The sequence below is a fragment of the Pseudophryne corroboree genome, chromosome 3, assembly GCF_028390025.1.
Source record: "Pseudophryne corroboree isolate aPseCor3 chromosome 3, aPseCor3.hap2, whole genome shotgun sequence".
Classification (NCBI taxonomy): Eukaryota; Metazoa; Chordata; class Amphibia; order Anura; family Myobatrachidae; genus Pseudophryne; species Pseudophryne corroboree.
In genome coordinates, this window is record NC_086446.1 from 611,024,261 (window position 1) to 611,039,087 (window position 14,827).

General features: G+C 45.8%; 1 protein-coding gene across 2 annotated transcripts in view; it reads left to right on the top strand.

The window, feature by feature from the left end:
• The first annotated feature begins 13,057 nt into the window (after nt 1-13,057).
• DNA2 (DNA replication helicase/nuclease 2) overlaps nt 13,058-14,827 on the top strand; it is a 143,625-nt gene continuing 141,855 nt past the window's right edge. For both annotated transcript variants that reach the window (XM_063961603.1, XM_063961604.1), the window contains exon 1: nt 13,058-13,511. In XM_063961603.1, coding sequence (XP_063817673.1) covers nt 13,420-13,511 — 92 coding nt within the window. In that variant the 5' untranslated portion in view covers nt 13,058-13,419. The remainder of the gene's footprint in view (nt 13,512-14,827) is intronic.

Sequence of the window (14,827 nt, forward strand, 5' to 3'; positions counted from 1 at the left end):
TTCCTACCTTCTCCTCTCCTCCCCTACCCAACCATGTAAATGTATTAACCCCTGACATATATTTTTCTCTTTTTGAAATGTTTTAGAAGGTGGCAGTTATTGTTGACTGCCAAAGGGTGGACTGTCAAAGTCAGAAAAATATCTCTATGCACACTACCATATTTGCACCTCACACAGGTTCGTGCTGCGCATGCGTACGCTCTCCCGTACGTGCGCATACTCACAGTCGCGGGCACCCGCAGGCGCACGGTTTGCGTATTTACGGTAGAGTTTATGTGATCGTAGCATGCGACTCAATCGTTACATATTTTCACTATATAATGTATTTTGTAGATCATGGTCCCTTTGATAGATTCTGAAAGTTTGGTTAATATAGAATGTTCGTGAACAGAGAAATCCCTCTTTGTTTGATACGAAGGGTCAGACAGGAGTAATACAGTGGGGTTTAGTACCCATCGGAAGAGTATTTAATTAGCAATATTCCGGTGTTGGTTTGAAGCGGATTAATCGCTCGTGCGAATAGTTATGGACATAAGAAGTTTATGAACATTTACTGTATTTGCACTTACTTATCCATGCGGCGGGAAACCCAGTTTCCCTCCCACCTGAGCTGTTGGAAATAGTCACGGCCCACCTGTATGAATCAACCTATGACCTTTTGTTATAATGCGAGGAGGAATTCCTGTGTCCAATGAACAATGAGATTGTAGGGACCATTGAATTGCATTGTGTGTGGGGCATAAATAGACAGGCCGATCACATCCAGCTCTCACTCTTCAACGGTTATCATTGCTGAAAATCGGGAGCTGGATGTCCAGAGGCGCATGCGATCGTTTCCTTTGTGCGTAAGTTTTTCTCCGCAACTATATTGATCTTCTTGTTATTGTGGGCCAATTTCTCTCTCTCTCTCTTCTCCTCTTTCTCTCTTATTTTCCCTTAAATAGTAATTGTATTATATTTCCTGTGTAGTTATCTGGTTAGGTAGTCTATGTTATATTGTAGTGTATGATTTGTATTTGTATTAATTCTTTTGCAAGTATATCATTCATAATATATATATATATTAGGCGTTGGACCCTAAGCCCAGGTATCTGTGTATTTCTTATAGTGTTAAGTATTCTCAGAGCGTCGGTGACGCTCAAACAGCTTTTGAGTTAATAAGGTTACACTGTGTTGCATCTACACCCTATCTCTACACTAAGGTTTTACAGCATATTACATTGTTTATGGTTTAGATATAAAGGTTTAACATTGTGAGCGTCAGCGCCGCTGGTGATCTCCTCGTGGTCCGGAGCGTCCGCTACGCTATAGCGAATCATTACGTTAGTCGGCAGCCAATAGCGTGCCTGCCTGTGATCTCTTGGCCGTGAGCGAACGTGACGCTTGAGCGTCTCGACTACGGCTAAGCGATAGTTACGCAACGAGCGTACCCTTACGGTACTTCATACGTAAATAGCGTACAGTGTTCTTAGACCTCATAAAGGGTTTTATATAAGATAAATATTCAGCTTTATCATAGTGTAGAAGTATCAAGTAAATGAGTCGGGGTGTCTTGAATACAAGGTTGCAAAAAACAGTCACAGTAAATTGACAAAACCTCACACAATGACCCCCTGGCAGAAATAATTGGTCTGCCAGGTGGGTTAAGAGGATCCTTATGTAATTTCGGGATCACATAAAATACAGGAACCACAGGAAATGATGAAGGGGCTGCGACCCCGAAACTGTTGATATGATGACAGCACTGCAATAAAGCACTTTATGCACCTTTGAAAGACTCCAAGTGCCGCCTGTTTGGGAAACTGTATTGCGGGCTTCACACCCCGATTCTGGAAGGCACGGGAGCAAAGTGAAATACCGTTGATGAGCGGGTGAGTGCCGGGTTATTCAGCCATACATGTTGACTCGGGTTCCTGGCAGGGGAAGCGAGGATTCTGACAAAGGCACCGCAAAGTCACCGTGTTTTAAGCACACAGGACTCCTTTCACTTCACGCTGTTCAGCGGCTCACTGCACATTGGTTTCACTGAAGGTGATAACAGGTGGGCACGATTTTTGCAATTATATACTGGCTGTTTGGGACATTTCTCAGAGCGCATTTATATCTATTTAAGCACAGCATGGCCCATGCAAGCGGGACTTCCACGGAAGTACAAACATTCTTTCTACAGTGTGACACAAGTGATACGCTTAGCTTCTCTGAGGCAGAAGCTGAAAATATTCTATATAAGGAACCACTATTTGACACAGAAGCTGTTTCCACCAATGAGGACATTTATAGAGATCTATTAAATCTACGCAAGAAAGAGATTGATTTCTTATATCATGCAATGACATTGTCAGATTACCACAGAGCTAAGCAGATTCCACGAGGCTTCCGAGTACATAACATGCCGACAATTGGACGCTTCGATGCTGGTTTTTGTAAAAAGTGGATCTCAGTCCTCAATAAATGCTCTATGGACTTGATGCTCCTCGTCATTGAGGAATCGACGAGGGAGCACAAGAATACTATAGAAAAGATCAACTTATTCCAACAAGAGCATGGCATCACTATGGAGGCTTTACCTGACTGGATGGGCAAAATGGCTGAGGAAGTGGAGACGTACAAGTTGAACTTGATTAAGTTCAAAAAACAAAAACGGATTCGGGTCCAACAGGATTATGAGCAGCATAAAGTTTATAGTTGGCTCAGTAATCCTGTTAACCAAAATCAACCCGGCAGGGTAACACAGTTTAGGAGACGTAATCCGAGACATCACTGTTCGAGTACGTCAGCCAGCGAGCAGGAGGATACCAGACTGGCTAATCTGCCACCGGACCGGGATATCCCTTTAGGAGTCCGGACCAGGGCTATCATAGCAGGAAGACAGGTCCCCCGACGAGGCGAGGGGGTCAAACGAGGCGGCAGGCAAGGAGGAAAAAGAGGCTCGAGACCACCACGGATGAGAAACAACTAATTTACAATCTTTCATCTAAACCCTTATCGACATTGGAAAACAAAGTGTTAAGTCGAGGCCTTTCTTTTGTCCCGACCAGTTCTTTGGACTCCTTTAATTGGAAAGTGGACACTTTTATAAGCTTACAAGGTCACTTAAGATCAAAGAGTTTTTTTGTAAACAAGGGTCAGTTCCAGTAGATGCTGATGGCACTAGCTTACCCCCTAAGGTGAGAAAATATTCTAAATCCAGCTTTGAACCAAATTCTGTTAATTCGTCAATTAAGACGTTTAGTAGATTGTTGGAGGATGTACCAAACAAGTGTTATACTAGCCCTTACCCGAATTTATCGAGAGAGGAGTTTGGTGCACTGAAAAGTCTGGGTAAGCGTGAGGATATAATAATCAGGAGTGCAGATAAGGGGGGAGCCATAGTGATCTTGGACACTGACAAATATAAATTGGAGTGTACAAGATTACTGTCCGATGCCGAGACATGTAGACGTCTGCCTGCAGTTCCAACAAAAATTTTTAAATCACAATTAGATTGTCTATTGTCTCAGGCTGTTAAAGATGGAATTATTTCAGTGGCAGTACGCAAAGCATTGTTGGTTGAATTTCCTGTGGTTCCTGTATTTTATGTGATCCCAAAATTACATAAGGATCCTCTTAACCCACCTGGCAGACCAATTATTTCTGCCAGGGGGTCATTGTGTGAGGTTTTGTCAATTTTCTGTGACTGTTTTTTGCAACCTTGTATTCAAGACACCCCGACTCATTTACTTGATACTTCTACACTATTACGTAGGTTAGCGATGCTTGAGGCTGTACCTGAGAATACGGGTTGAGTATCCCTTATCCAAAATGCCTGGGACCAGAGGTATTTTGGATATGGGATTTTTCCGTATTTTGGAATAATTGCATACCATAATGAGATATCATGGTGATGGGACCTAAATATAAGCACAGAATGCATTTATGTTTCATATACACCTTATACACACAGCTTGAAGGTAATTTTAGACAATATTTTTTATAACTTTGTGCATTAAATAAAGTGTGTCTATATTCACACAATTCATTTATGTTTCATATACAACTTATACACACAACCTAAAGGTCATTTAATACAATATTTTTAATAACTTTGTGTATTAAACAAGTTTGTGTACATTGAGCCATCAGAAAACATAGGTTTCACTATCTCACTCTCACTCAAAAAAGTCCGTATTTCGGAATATTCCGTATTTCGGAATATATGGATATGGGATACTCAACCTGTATCATGTTAGCGTCAATTGACGTAACTAGCTTGTATACATGCATTCCCCATGGGGCAGGCCTTTTAGCGGTGAAACATCTGATTACTAATAACCCACGATATAAGGGCCCGGACATCAGTTTCTTTATTAGTTTACTAGAATTCACACTCACCCATAATTATTTTTTGTTTGAAAAAAGTTTTTTCATTCAGCACACTGGTTGCGCGATGGGGTCGGCAGTCGCGCCGGACTTCACAAATTCTTACATGTGGGGAGTGGAGAGGGAACTGTTTTTTTCAGGATGTGGAGGTAACATCTCAGATTTGGTTATACCAAAGATACATAGATGATGTGTTGATATTGTGGGAAGATGGTGAAATTTCCCTTAAAACCATCATTGAACAACATAATTTAACAGATAGTCCTATCAAGTTCACCATGGTGAGTGACTTTACCCAGATCAATTTTCTGGATGTGAGTATAACAATTAAGGAAGGTAAGATTACAACAAGTATGTTTTCAAAACCTACTGATAGGAACAATCTGTTAAAGTATGATAGTTTCCACCCTAGGTCCACAGTACAAGGTCTCCCATATTCGCAGTTTTTGCGTGTATGCCGGATTAATAGCAACTGTGAAGAAAGGGATCTTCAGCTTGAGCAGATGTTTCAGAAGTTTATCCAGAGAGGCTATCCTGTGGAGGAATTAAGAAAGGTCAAAAGCTTTAAGCAAACCACGTGAGAGACTCCTGGAACCTGGGCTTAAGAAGCAATGCAAAGAGAGATATCCCTGGGTTACACAATATAATTCCAGCAGTCCTCAAATAGCCAGAAATGTTAAAAAGCTCTGGCCTATTGTATCCACTGATAAAGAGTTGGGTGAAGCTTACCGGTCTAAATTATTGTTTGGCTATTCTAAAAACAAGAGTATACGGGATATGGTTGTGAAGACTGATTTATCTAAATTTAAAGCATCCAAAACACACTTTTTATCACGTAAAAATGGTTGTTTCCGTTGTAGTGGGTGTGTAACCTGTAGCTATTTAAGCACAGGTGATACATTTCAACACCCACATACCGGGAAAAAATATTTTATACGTTACCCTTTATCATGTGATTCTAAATTCGTAGTTTACCTGATTACCTGCCCCTGCGGTATGACATACGTGGGAAAAACTGATTGTGAATTTAAGATCAGAATGGCGCAACATCGGTATGCCATTAGGGAAGCTTATAAGTTGGGCCACAGTGATCAACCTGTGGCCAGACACTTCTTATTGGCAAAACACAGTACGGCAACCTTGCGCTATAAAATTATCGTTCAGGTCCCAGGAAGTTTGAGGGGAGGAGATAGATCGAAGAAATTACTACAGAAAGAGGCGATGTGGATATTTAAACTAAACACGCAATCCCTGAAGGGTTTAAATGAGTCTCTCAGCCTTAGATGCTTTTTGTGATACAGGGTGTCTAGACTCTGTGTTACATTTGTAACAGTTTAAGTCAACTTGAGCTATGATCTGTTACGTTTTGTTACACAATGATGCATAGTCTTAACAGGTGATAGAAGAATTAGCCCTGCTGTATGGGACATATTTTAATGTTAGATCGCTACTAGGTTTATAAGAATATTGTTAGTAACCAGTCATATATGTGTGATACTGTGTATAACCCTTATTAGAAATGTTGGAAACAGCGTTGTTATATTTGCTCCTATAAAGTATTGCACATGTAGTTTGTTTACATTTTGTATGTTAGTAACGGAGTGGTTTCTATGGTAACCTCTCTTTCAGCCCCAACACGTTAGCTGGTCGGATCAAGGTATGTGTCACTTCCTGGTGGACATGACCGGAAACCGGGCGGCGTGATTGGAGGCAGCGAGGAGGACTGGTGTGGGTGTTGGCGCCAATTCTTCTATTGTGCTTTGTATTCCTATTATTAATTCCTTCTAACAGAGAATTTAGAGGATTTAGGCTGCCACTCCTACTTTTAGAGCAATAATTACATCAAATACACTATACTTAACAGCGCAGAGGGAGAGTATTGTTTTGATATATATATATATATATTTAGATTTAAGGTAAGAACTTACCGTTGTTAAATCTCTTTCTGCGAGGTACACTGGGCTCCACAAGGAATAACATCGGGGTGTAGAGTAGGATCTTGATCCGAGGCACCAACAGGCTCAAAGCTTTGACGTTCCCAAGATGCACAGCGCCGCCTCCTCTATAATCTCGCCTCCGTGCACAGGAGCTCAGTTTCGTTAACCAGCCCAATGCAGTAGCAGGTACCAGAGACGACAATCGCTCGTAGCCAATTACACCACACACTCACCACAGGAGAGGGTGTCAGCGGCTATGCTATACCAAACCAAAAAAGCTAAGTGGGTCATGGTGGGTGCCTTGTGTAACCCAGTGTACCTCGCAGAAAGAGATTTAACAACAGTAAGTTCTTACCATAAATCTCGTTTTCTGCTGCGGGGTACACTGGGCTCCACAAGGAATAACATCAGGGATGTCCTAAAGCAGTTCCTTATGGGAGGGTATGCACTGTAGCGGGATGCACAAGAACCCGGCGTCCAAAGGAAGCATCATGGGAGGCGGAAGTATCGAAGGCATAGAACCTAATGAACGTGTTCCCAGAGGACCACGTAGCCGCCTTGCACAATTGTTCGATGGCCGCACCTCGATGGGCCGCCCAAGAAGGTCCAAGCGACCGAGTAGAATGGGCTTTAATAGTAGCAGGAACAGGACAACCAACCTGTACATAAGCATGTGCAATCACCATTCTAATCCATCTGGCCAGAATCTGCTTGAAAGCAGGCCAGCCTTGTTTGTGAAAACCAAACAGCATGAAAAGAGAATCGGACTTCCTAATGGAGGACGTTCTCTTCACATAGATATGGAGAGCCCGTACTACATCCAAAGACCGCTCTTTGGTAAACAAATCAGGAGAATTAAAGGCCAGAACCACAATCTCCTGGTTAAGTTGTAAGGAAGACACCACCTTGGGTAAATAACCTGGTACGTTCTAAGAACCGCCCGGTCACGGTGAAAAATCAAATGTGGAGACTTACAGGATAAGGCACCCAAGTCCAAGACCATTCTAGCTGAAGCAATGGCCAGCAAAAACAGTACCTTAAGGGAAAGCCACTTAAGGTCAGCAGAGGAAAGAGGTTCAAACAAAGACTCTTGCAAGGCCTCCAAAACCACCAACAGATCCCAAGGGGCCAAAGGTGGCACATAAGGAGGCTGAATCCGCAACACACCCTGAGTGAATGTATGGACATCAGGTAGGGCAGCAATCTTTCTCTGAAACCAAACCGACAAGGCAGAGATGTGAACCTTGAGGGAGGCCAGACGCAGGCCTAAGTCCAGGCCCTGTTGTAGAAAGGCCAATAGTTTGGCCGCACTAAACTTGAAAATGTCATGATTGTGAGACGCACACCAAGTAAAGTAAGCATTTCAGACCCTATGGTAGATCCGAGCAGAAGCCGGCTTACGGGTCTTCAACATAGTTTGAACGACCGCCTCAGAAAAACCCTTGGCCCTCAGGACGGAAGTTTCCTCCTTCTTGCTTGAACTTCCGTAATACTCTGGGCAGTAGTGACACCGGAGGGAACACATACGGCAGCCGAAAGTTCCATGGAATTGCCAGAGCGTCCACGAACGCTGCTTGAGGATCCCTTGTCCTTGTTCCAAAGACCAGAACCTTGTGATTGTGTCGAGACGCCATCAGAGATAGTCCGCTTCCCAGTTCAGAACGCCAGGAATGAACACTGCTGATATGGCCGGCAAATGGCATTCTGCCCACTGAAGAATCTGTGATACTTCCCTCATTGCCATGCGGCTTCGAGTGCCGCCTTGATGATTGATGTACGCCACCGTGGTGGCGTTGTCCGATTGTACTTGAACAGGTCTGTTCTGTATCAGATACTGGGCCATTGTCAATGCATTGAACACTGTCCGCAGTTCCAGAATGTTTATCGTGAGTAGAGACTCCGCCTCGGTCCACCGACCCTGGAGAGAGTGTTGTTCCAACACCGTGCCCCAACCTCTCAGACTGGCATCCGTTATCAGCAGGACCCAGTTGGATATCCAGAAGGGATGCCCCTTGCTCAAGCGACGGTCCTGCAGCCACCAGCTCAGTGATAGGCGGACCTCCGGAGACAAGGAGATCATGTGAGATCTGATCCGGTGAGGCAGGCCGTCCCACTTGGACAGAATCAACTTCTGCAGAGGGCGAGAATGGAATTGAGCGTACTCCACCATGTCGAAAGCAGACACCATGAGACCTAGCACTTGCATTGCCGAATGAATCGACACTTGCGGACGAGAAAGGAAGCATCGAATCCTGTCCGGAAGTTTCAGGACTTTCTCCTGAGACAAGAACTGCTGGTTGTGAGTGTCCAATAATGCTCCCAGGTGTACCATGCTCCGAGCAGGAACCAGGGATGATTTCTTCCAGTTGACAAGCCACCCGTGTGCTGTCATGACCTGACAGTCACTAGATGACACAGGAGAATTTCTGGAGAATTTGCCAGGATCAACAAATCGTCTAGGTACGGTAGGATCCTGACCCCTTGACGGCGAAGTGAAGCCATCATGACCACCATTACTTTGGTGAAAACTCTGGGAGCTGTTGTCAAACCAAAGGGTAACGCCCGAAATTGGTAATGAAGGTGGCCCACCACGAACCTCAGGTACTGCTGATGAGACATTGCATTGAGAATATGCAAGTGGGCATCCTGTATATCCAGGGAGACCATATAGTCCCTAGGCTCCAAGGCCAGAACAATAGAGCGCAGAGTTTCCATACGAAACTTGGAGACCCACACATACTTGTTAAAGGACTTCAGATTGAGAATGGTCCACGAGGACCCGCTCAGTTTCGGGACTAGAAACAGCGGTAAATAGTACCCCTTGCTTCTATGAGCCAGAGGCACCTGTACTACCACTCCTATGGTCAGGAGGGAATGTGCCACCGAATGCAGAGTGTTTGCTTTTGCCGGGTCCAGAGGAACATCTGTCAGGCAAAATTGATGAGGGGGACGATTCTTGAAGCGTATGGCGTAACCTCGAGTGACGACTTCCCTTACCCAGGTATCTGAAGTGGTCTTCAACCATTCCTGGGCAAAACCTAGAAGTCAGCCCCCCACCCATGGATCCCCCAGAGGGAGGCCCACCCCGTCATGCGGCAGGCTTGTCAGTTTTGGAAGCAGGCTGACGGGCAGCCCAGGCTCACTTCAGTCTGGGCTTGGCAGGTCTGGAAGCACGAGCTTGCTTTGGGTACGCCTGACCTTTTGCTTTACCTGGAGTATGAAAGGGCCGAGGGAAAGTACTTTTAGCCTTCTGTGCGGAAGGAGCCGTACTAGGTAGGCAAGCTGTTTTAGCAGTAGCCAGATCAGCCACAATCTTTTTGAGGTCTTCTCCAAAGAGAATGTCTCCCTTGAAAGTAAGCACCTCCAGGGTTTTCTTGGAATCCATATCCACCGACCACGATCTCAACCAAAGGATTCGTCTGGCCAAGACGGACGTAGTAGCAGCCTTGGCCGCCAGCACCCCGGTATCGGAGGCCGCCTCCTTAAGGTATAGAGAAGCCGTGGTAATATACGAGAGACATTGTCGAGCATGCTCAGGAGCATTAGAAGGCAGCTCCGCCTCTAGCTCCTGAGCCCACGCCTCAACAGCTTCAGCAGCCCATGTTGCTGCAATGGTTGGCCTATGCACAGCCTCCGTTAGGGTGTAAATAACTTTCAAACAACCCTCCACACGTCTATCCGTCGGTTACTTCAGAGAGGTGACGGTAGTTACTGGCAGAGCAGAGGAAACTACTTTGCACGCCACTTGAGAATCTACAGGCGCAGAGAGAGGATAGCGAGCCAACAGCCTCTAATTTGGTGTGAATTTTGTCCCCGGATTTTCCCAGGATTCCTGACGTATGTCAGCCAGGTGTTGAGAATGAGGTAAAACTTGTTTAACCACCTTCTCACGTTTAAATCTGTCTGGCTTTTTAGAGACAGCCTCAGGCTCAGGATCATCAGAAACCTGAAGAATTAGCCTAATTGCCTCAATCAAATCAGGGACATCCACCAATGACTTCCTTTCCCCATCAGAAGCATCAGAATCAGTGTCTGTGGGATCAGTATATGCACCATCCTCCTCAGAGGACGTGTCTGGGATAGCAGTGGATTGTGAGGAGGTAATGGCCTGTTTTGAAGACGTCTTAGACAGGCGAGAGTGACACTTAGATTTAGTCAGTGACCGGTTCAATTGCTGTAACTGAGTGGAGATTTGATCTGCCCATGGCGGACTAATAGCAGGGACCATAAACTGCTGCATTGGCACAGGTGGTCCCACAGGGGGCGCCAATTTAGTTACAAGCGTGTTTAACAGCGTGGAATAGGAAGCCCAAGGTGGGTCATTTGTTGCCCCCAGTGCTACAGACCCACTGGGGGGTAAGGAACCCTCTGAACCTGAACTCTCTGCTGCCAAATTTTCCTCCAAAATGTCTGCGGCATCACCACCACGTAATGTGGGAGAGGCCCCAGCTCCTTTGCCCCTTGTAGCTGACATAACAAGGAGCACAATATTGGGCAGCCTGGTACAATTCTTAGCAGCGATATACTTAGCAAGAACTCCCAGTGAAGTGTGACTGTGTCAGCACAAACCGGGAATCCAAGAGATATATGTTGACTATAAATCACAAGGAAAAATACACAGCAAGTATATCTTGTGAAAAAAAACTATATTATACAGAAAACCTGATACACTTAGCCCCCTCAGGTTATGGAATATAGGAGTAGCACGCTGAGTGAAATACCCGATATGGCAGTCACGCAGCAGCTACATGCACACACACATATATAGTCACAAGCGTACCATGCAGAAATGATGCACCATAAAACTGCACTGGACTAGCAATACAAAGTAATACTCAGTATAGCTATATGTATAGATACTGGATGTATATCACAGGGTGTTTGTACCACACAACCCTGAATGTATGCACTTAACTAACACTGTCCCAGTGACAGGTAGAATACTTAAGTGTCCTGTAAAATGCACAGCGCTGGTGATCAACGGCTTTACAGAGGAGGATTTGCCCCAGCAGTCCCAGGAACAGCTCAGCTCCGTTGTGATGGCTGCTGACAGGGAGTGAGGGAGAGATATGCAGCTCCAGGGTGGGAACATTCACTGAAATGGCGCCCTGGGGCTGGGGGAGGGGCTACAGGTTAGGCCTTCTCCCCCTGCTGGCATCCCCACCGGGCGCTGCGGGCTATTAAAAATGGGGTTTTAATAGTGGAAAAAAACCCACCTGTGCTCAGTGTCCCGGCGGCTAGTGGAGCGGCTGCCCAATAACAGTGTCCACGCCAGCGAGCGCGGCCCGCCTCCCACGGTCGAGCCGGATCGCGGTAAACAGCGGCCAAAGAGACCCCTTACCTCCCCATGTACCTGCGGCCACGCGATCCTGGAGGGCAACGGCAGGTGTGTGTGACTAACCAGAAGGACACCGAAGCCTCCGCTGTAGTTACCCGGCAACCAGGGCGCAGGAGTATACAGCGCCGCTGGGGGTGATGGAGCTGCAGAAAAGTATGTCAAAGCCCTTGAAGTCTTGAAAGTTTTATTTTCTTCTTTCTTCAATTTAAGCTATACTATGGGCTGCAAAGGCAGCCCCCCTGTTGACTGCCTGCTTACTGCATGGCACCAACTTACAAACTGAGCTCCTGTGCACGGAGGCGGGGTTATAGAGGAGGCGGCACTGTGCATCTTGGGAACAGTCAAAGCTTTGAGCCTGTTGGTGCCTCGGATCAAGATCCTACTCTACACCCTGATGTTATTCCTTGTGGAGCCCAGTGTACCCCGCAGCAGAAATATATATATACATATATAGATACATAGATATCACATGCAGCCTGCATTGTAGGCTGTTTCCAAACTTTTTTGAATTACGGTGCCCTATAATATCAGAATTTTTTTCACGGCACCCGTAGGCCAAAAATTTCGCTTCTGTTTGTCCACATATTTTATGACTGGCAGCCACCAGCACTGGTTTTGCCTATTATATTGACCATGAATAATTTGAATTGGTCCTGGACCACCAACCCAGGGCACTTCTACAAGTGTCCCGGGGCACCCCAGGGAGCCACGGCACACAGTTTGGGAACCTCTGGGCTAGCTAGTATCACTGAGCAGGTCGTCCCCATTGATGTGTAGAGGAGTACTTGCCACACCCCCAATCCCGCCTCCTGCCAACCGCTCGGTAGGGTTTTAGCTCCCGGAATGGCCGGGAGGCTCCCGAAAATCGGGTGACCCTCCCGGCCCCCCGGAAAAGCAGGCAAGTCTCCCGATCCCTGCGCTCCCCCCTGCCCAGCCGCCCACTTAGTAAGTAAAGTGGGCGGTCCGGGCACTCGATGACGCGATTCTTGTTGAATCGCGTCATCATAGCCACGCCCCCTACAGTATAATGCCTATAATAGCGGCATTATGCGGTGGGGCATGGCTTAAATGACGTAATACCTCTGCCACACACCCACCCCGCCTCGACCACGCCCCCGTTCCGCCTCTGCTCCGCCCCCTCTCCTCGTCACTACCCTTCCCCACCCCCTGCTGAACAGACCTGTCTGCTCTCTCCCGGGGCCAGATGTACTAAGCTTGAAAAGTGATAAATATCACTATGATAAAGTACCAGCCAATCGGCTCCTAACTGTCATTTTTCAAACACAGCCTGTGACATGGCAGTTAGGAGCCGATTGGCTGGTACTTTATCACAGTGATATTTATCACGTTTCAGGCTTAGTACATCTCTCCCCCGGAGAGAGCAGCAGAAGAGTCGGTAAGTATGGCGCAAGTCATATAAATAGTCTTCACCATCGAATACTTCAAAAGTTTCAATGGCTGAAGCATAGCCATCATATGATGGTTTGCTTCCGATGTCAATCCCTAATTGCTGACTCCCTCTCCCTCCTACCAAACAGGAGAAGCAGCCTACGCCGCGCCCTGCGTTCTCCCCTCCCGATCCTCCTCCCACAGCCCACGTTCGCCTCGGTCTGTCCTGAGTGAGTTTTGTCCGCTGCGAGCCGCCGTCCTGTCAGCGCGGGTTAGATGAATGGGCGGTCGCTGGGTGACAGCGATGTTGTACCCGGGGCAGTAGTAGCCGCCGCCGCAGTAGTGCGGGACACGGGGCACCTGGAGCCGGCGGCCGTTGTGTGTGTATAGGCAGCCATGGAGCGGTGTCCCGATGCTTCCGAGGATGACTGGCTGGAAATGATGATGGAGAAAAGTTTCACTGAGCCGGATGAGAAGCCTAAGGAGAGGTAATTGTACCATGCTCACCCTCCCCATAGTGCCCTCTTACAGCGCACACAGCAGCTGCTGCAGGGGAGTCCCGCACTGTCAATAGCAAAGCATGGCAGCATCACCCTCTTTCGCCTTTGTTTTTTTTTTTTTTTTATGTCTTCTTCAAGTTGTGGTTGTGTTATATAATAATTTTTTTAATAATGTGTCTCTAATCACTTTGGCATTTTTTAGAAACCATTTGTTTTCTAGAAACCATTTTTAGAAACCAGTGTTTTAAAAATATAATTTTTTTAATTGAAGAAGGAGCTGTGTCCATGCAGCTGGCTCAAAGGACACGCACAGGGGCTGGTGTGCATTTTATGTAACATTGCAAGACTTATATTCACCAGAAAAAGCCACAGCTTTACAAGGGTTGCGTATGCGCTAGCTTTACGTCGGAAGAAAATGGTAATATGGGCACGTGGTTTACATCAGTATTGTAGTATTAAATGCTTTGGTTAAAGTATGCTATTTAGACACAATACAGTACTTTAATGAAGTATCGTTTACATAAAGCAGTCTGTCTGGGGAGTGTTATTTGCAAACTGTGTACTCCTTTAAAAAAACAAAAACAAAAAAAAAATGGAAATCTGCTACAGATAAATTACAAATAAATTGCAGGATCACATTAATATAATACTAGTAAGTACACAAGATTTTTTTTCATGCACATGCGTAGTAAAATAAACTCCCGTTTGGATGCCCAAAGTGCAGAGGTTCCACACATTTTTTCTGGCAGCGAGAAAAAGTCAGCCCCACGGTTATTAGGTGCCTAAATGGAGCTACTGGGTAAAACAATTGAATCAACCCCTAATACTGAAATATCTCTGAGTACTGGTAACAGCGTAAACATGGAAATTAGGCCAGGTTTAATTCTTTCCCAGCACCCTTTGATGCAGTATGAAAGAAGGGGTGGGGGACTGAACTCTTTATAAATTATAAAACGGCTGATGTCATTGCTGTTATCTGTCAGGCACATATTGCCCTCACCCCCCATCATCCCAGTTTAAGCTGTGCAGTCAGTCCTTTTGTCTATAGAGGGTAGTATTTCTTCTTTGGTCTCATGTTAACAAACCTGTAAAGTATGGGAGATAGCTATGAAAATTATTGCCAAATGGGTAACTGAAATCTCATTTTGGGTGTAATAAATTTAAATGCATAATAACACTTACCTGCAGTCTAGTGATCTACACCATCCAACGGATCTCCCAATGTCTGCTATGGCTAGGGTCGGCTGTCCTCACTCTTTTGGGCAGTGTGTTGATGGTGGCTCATCGTAGTGCCCACATTCTTG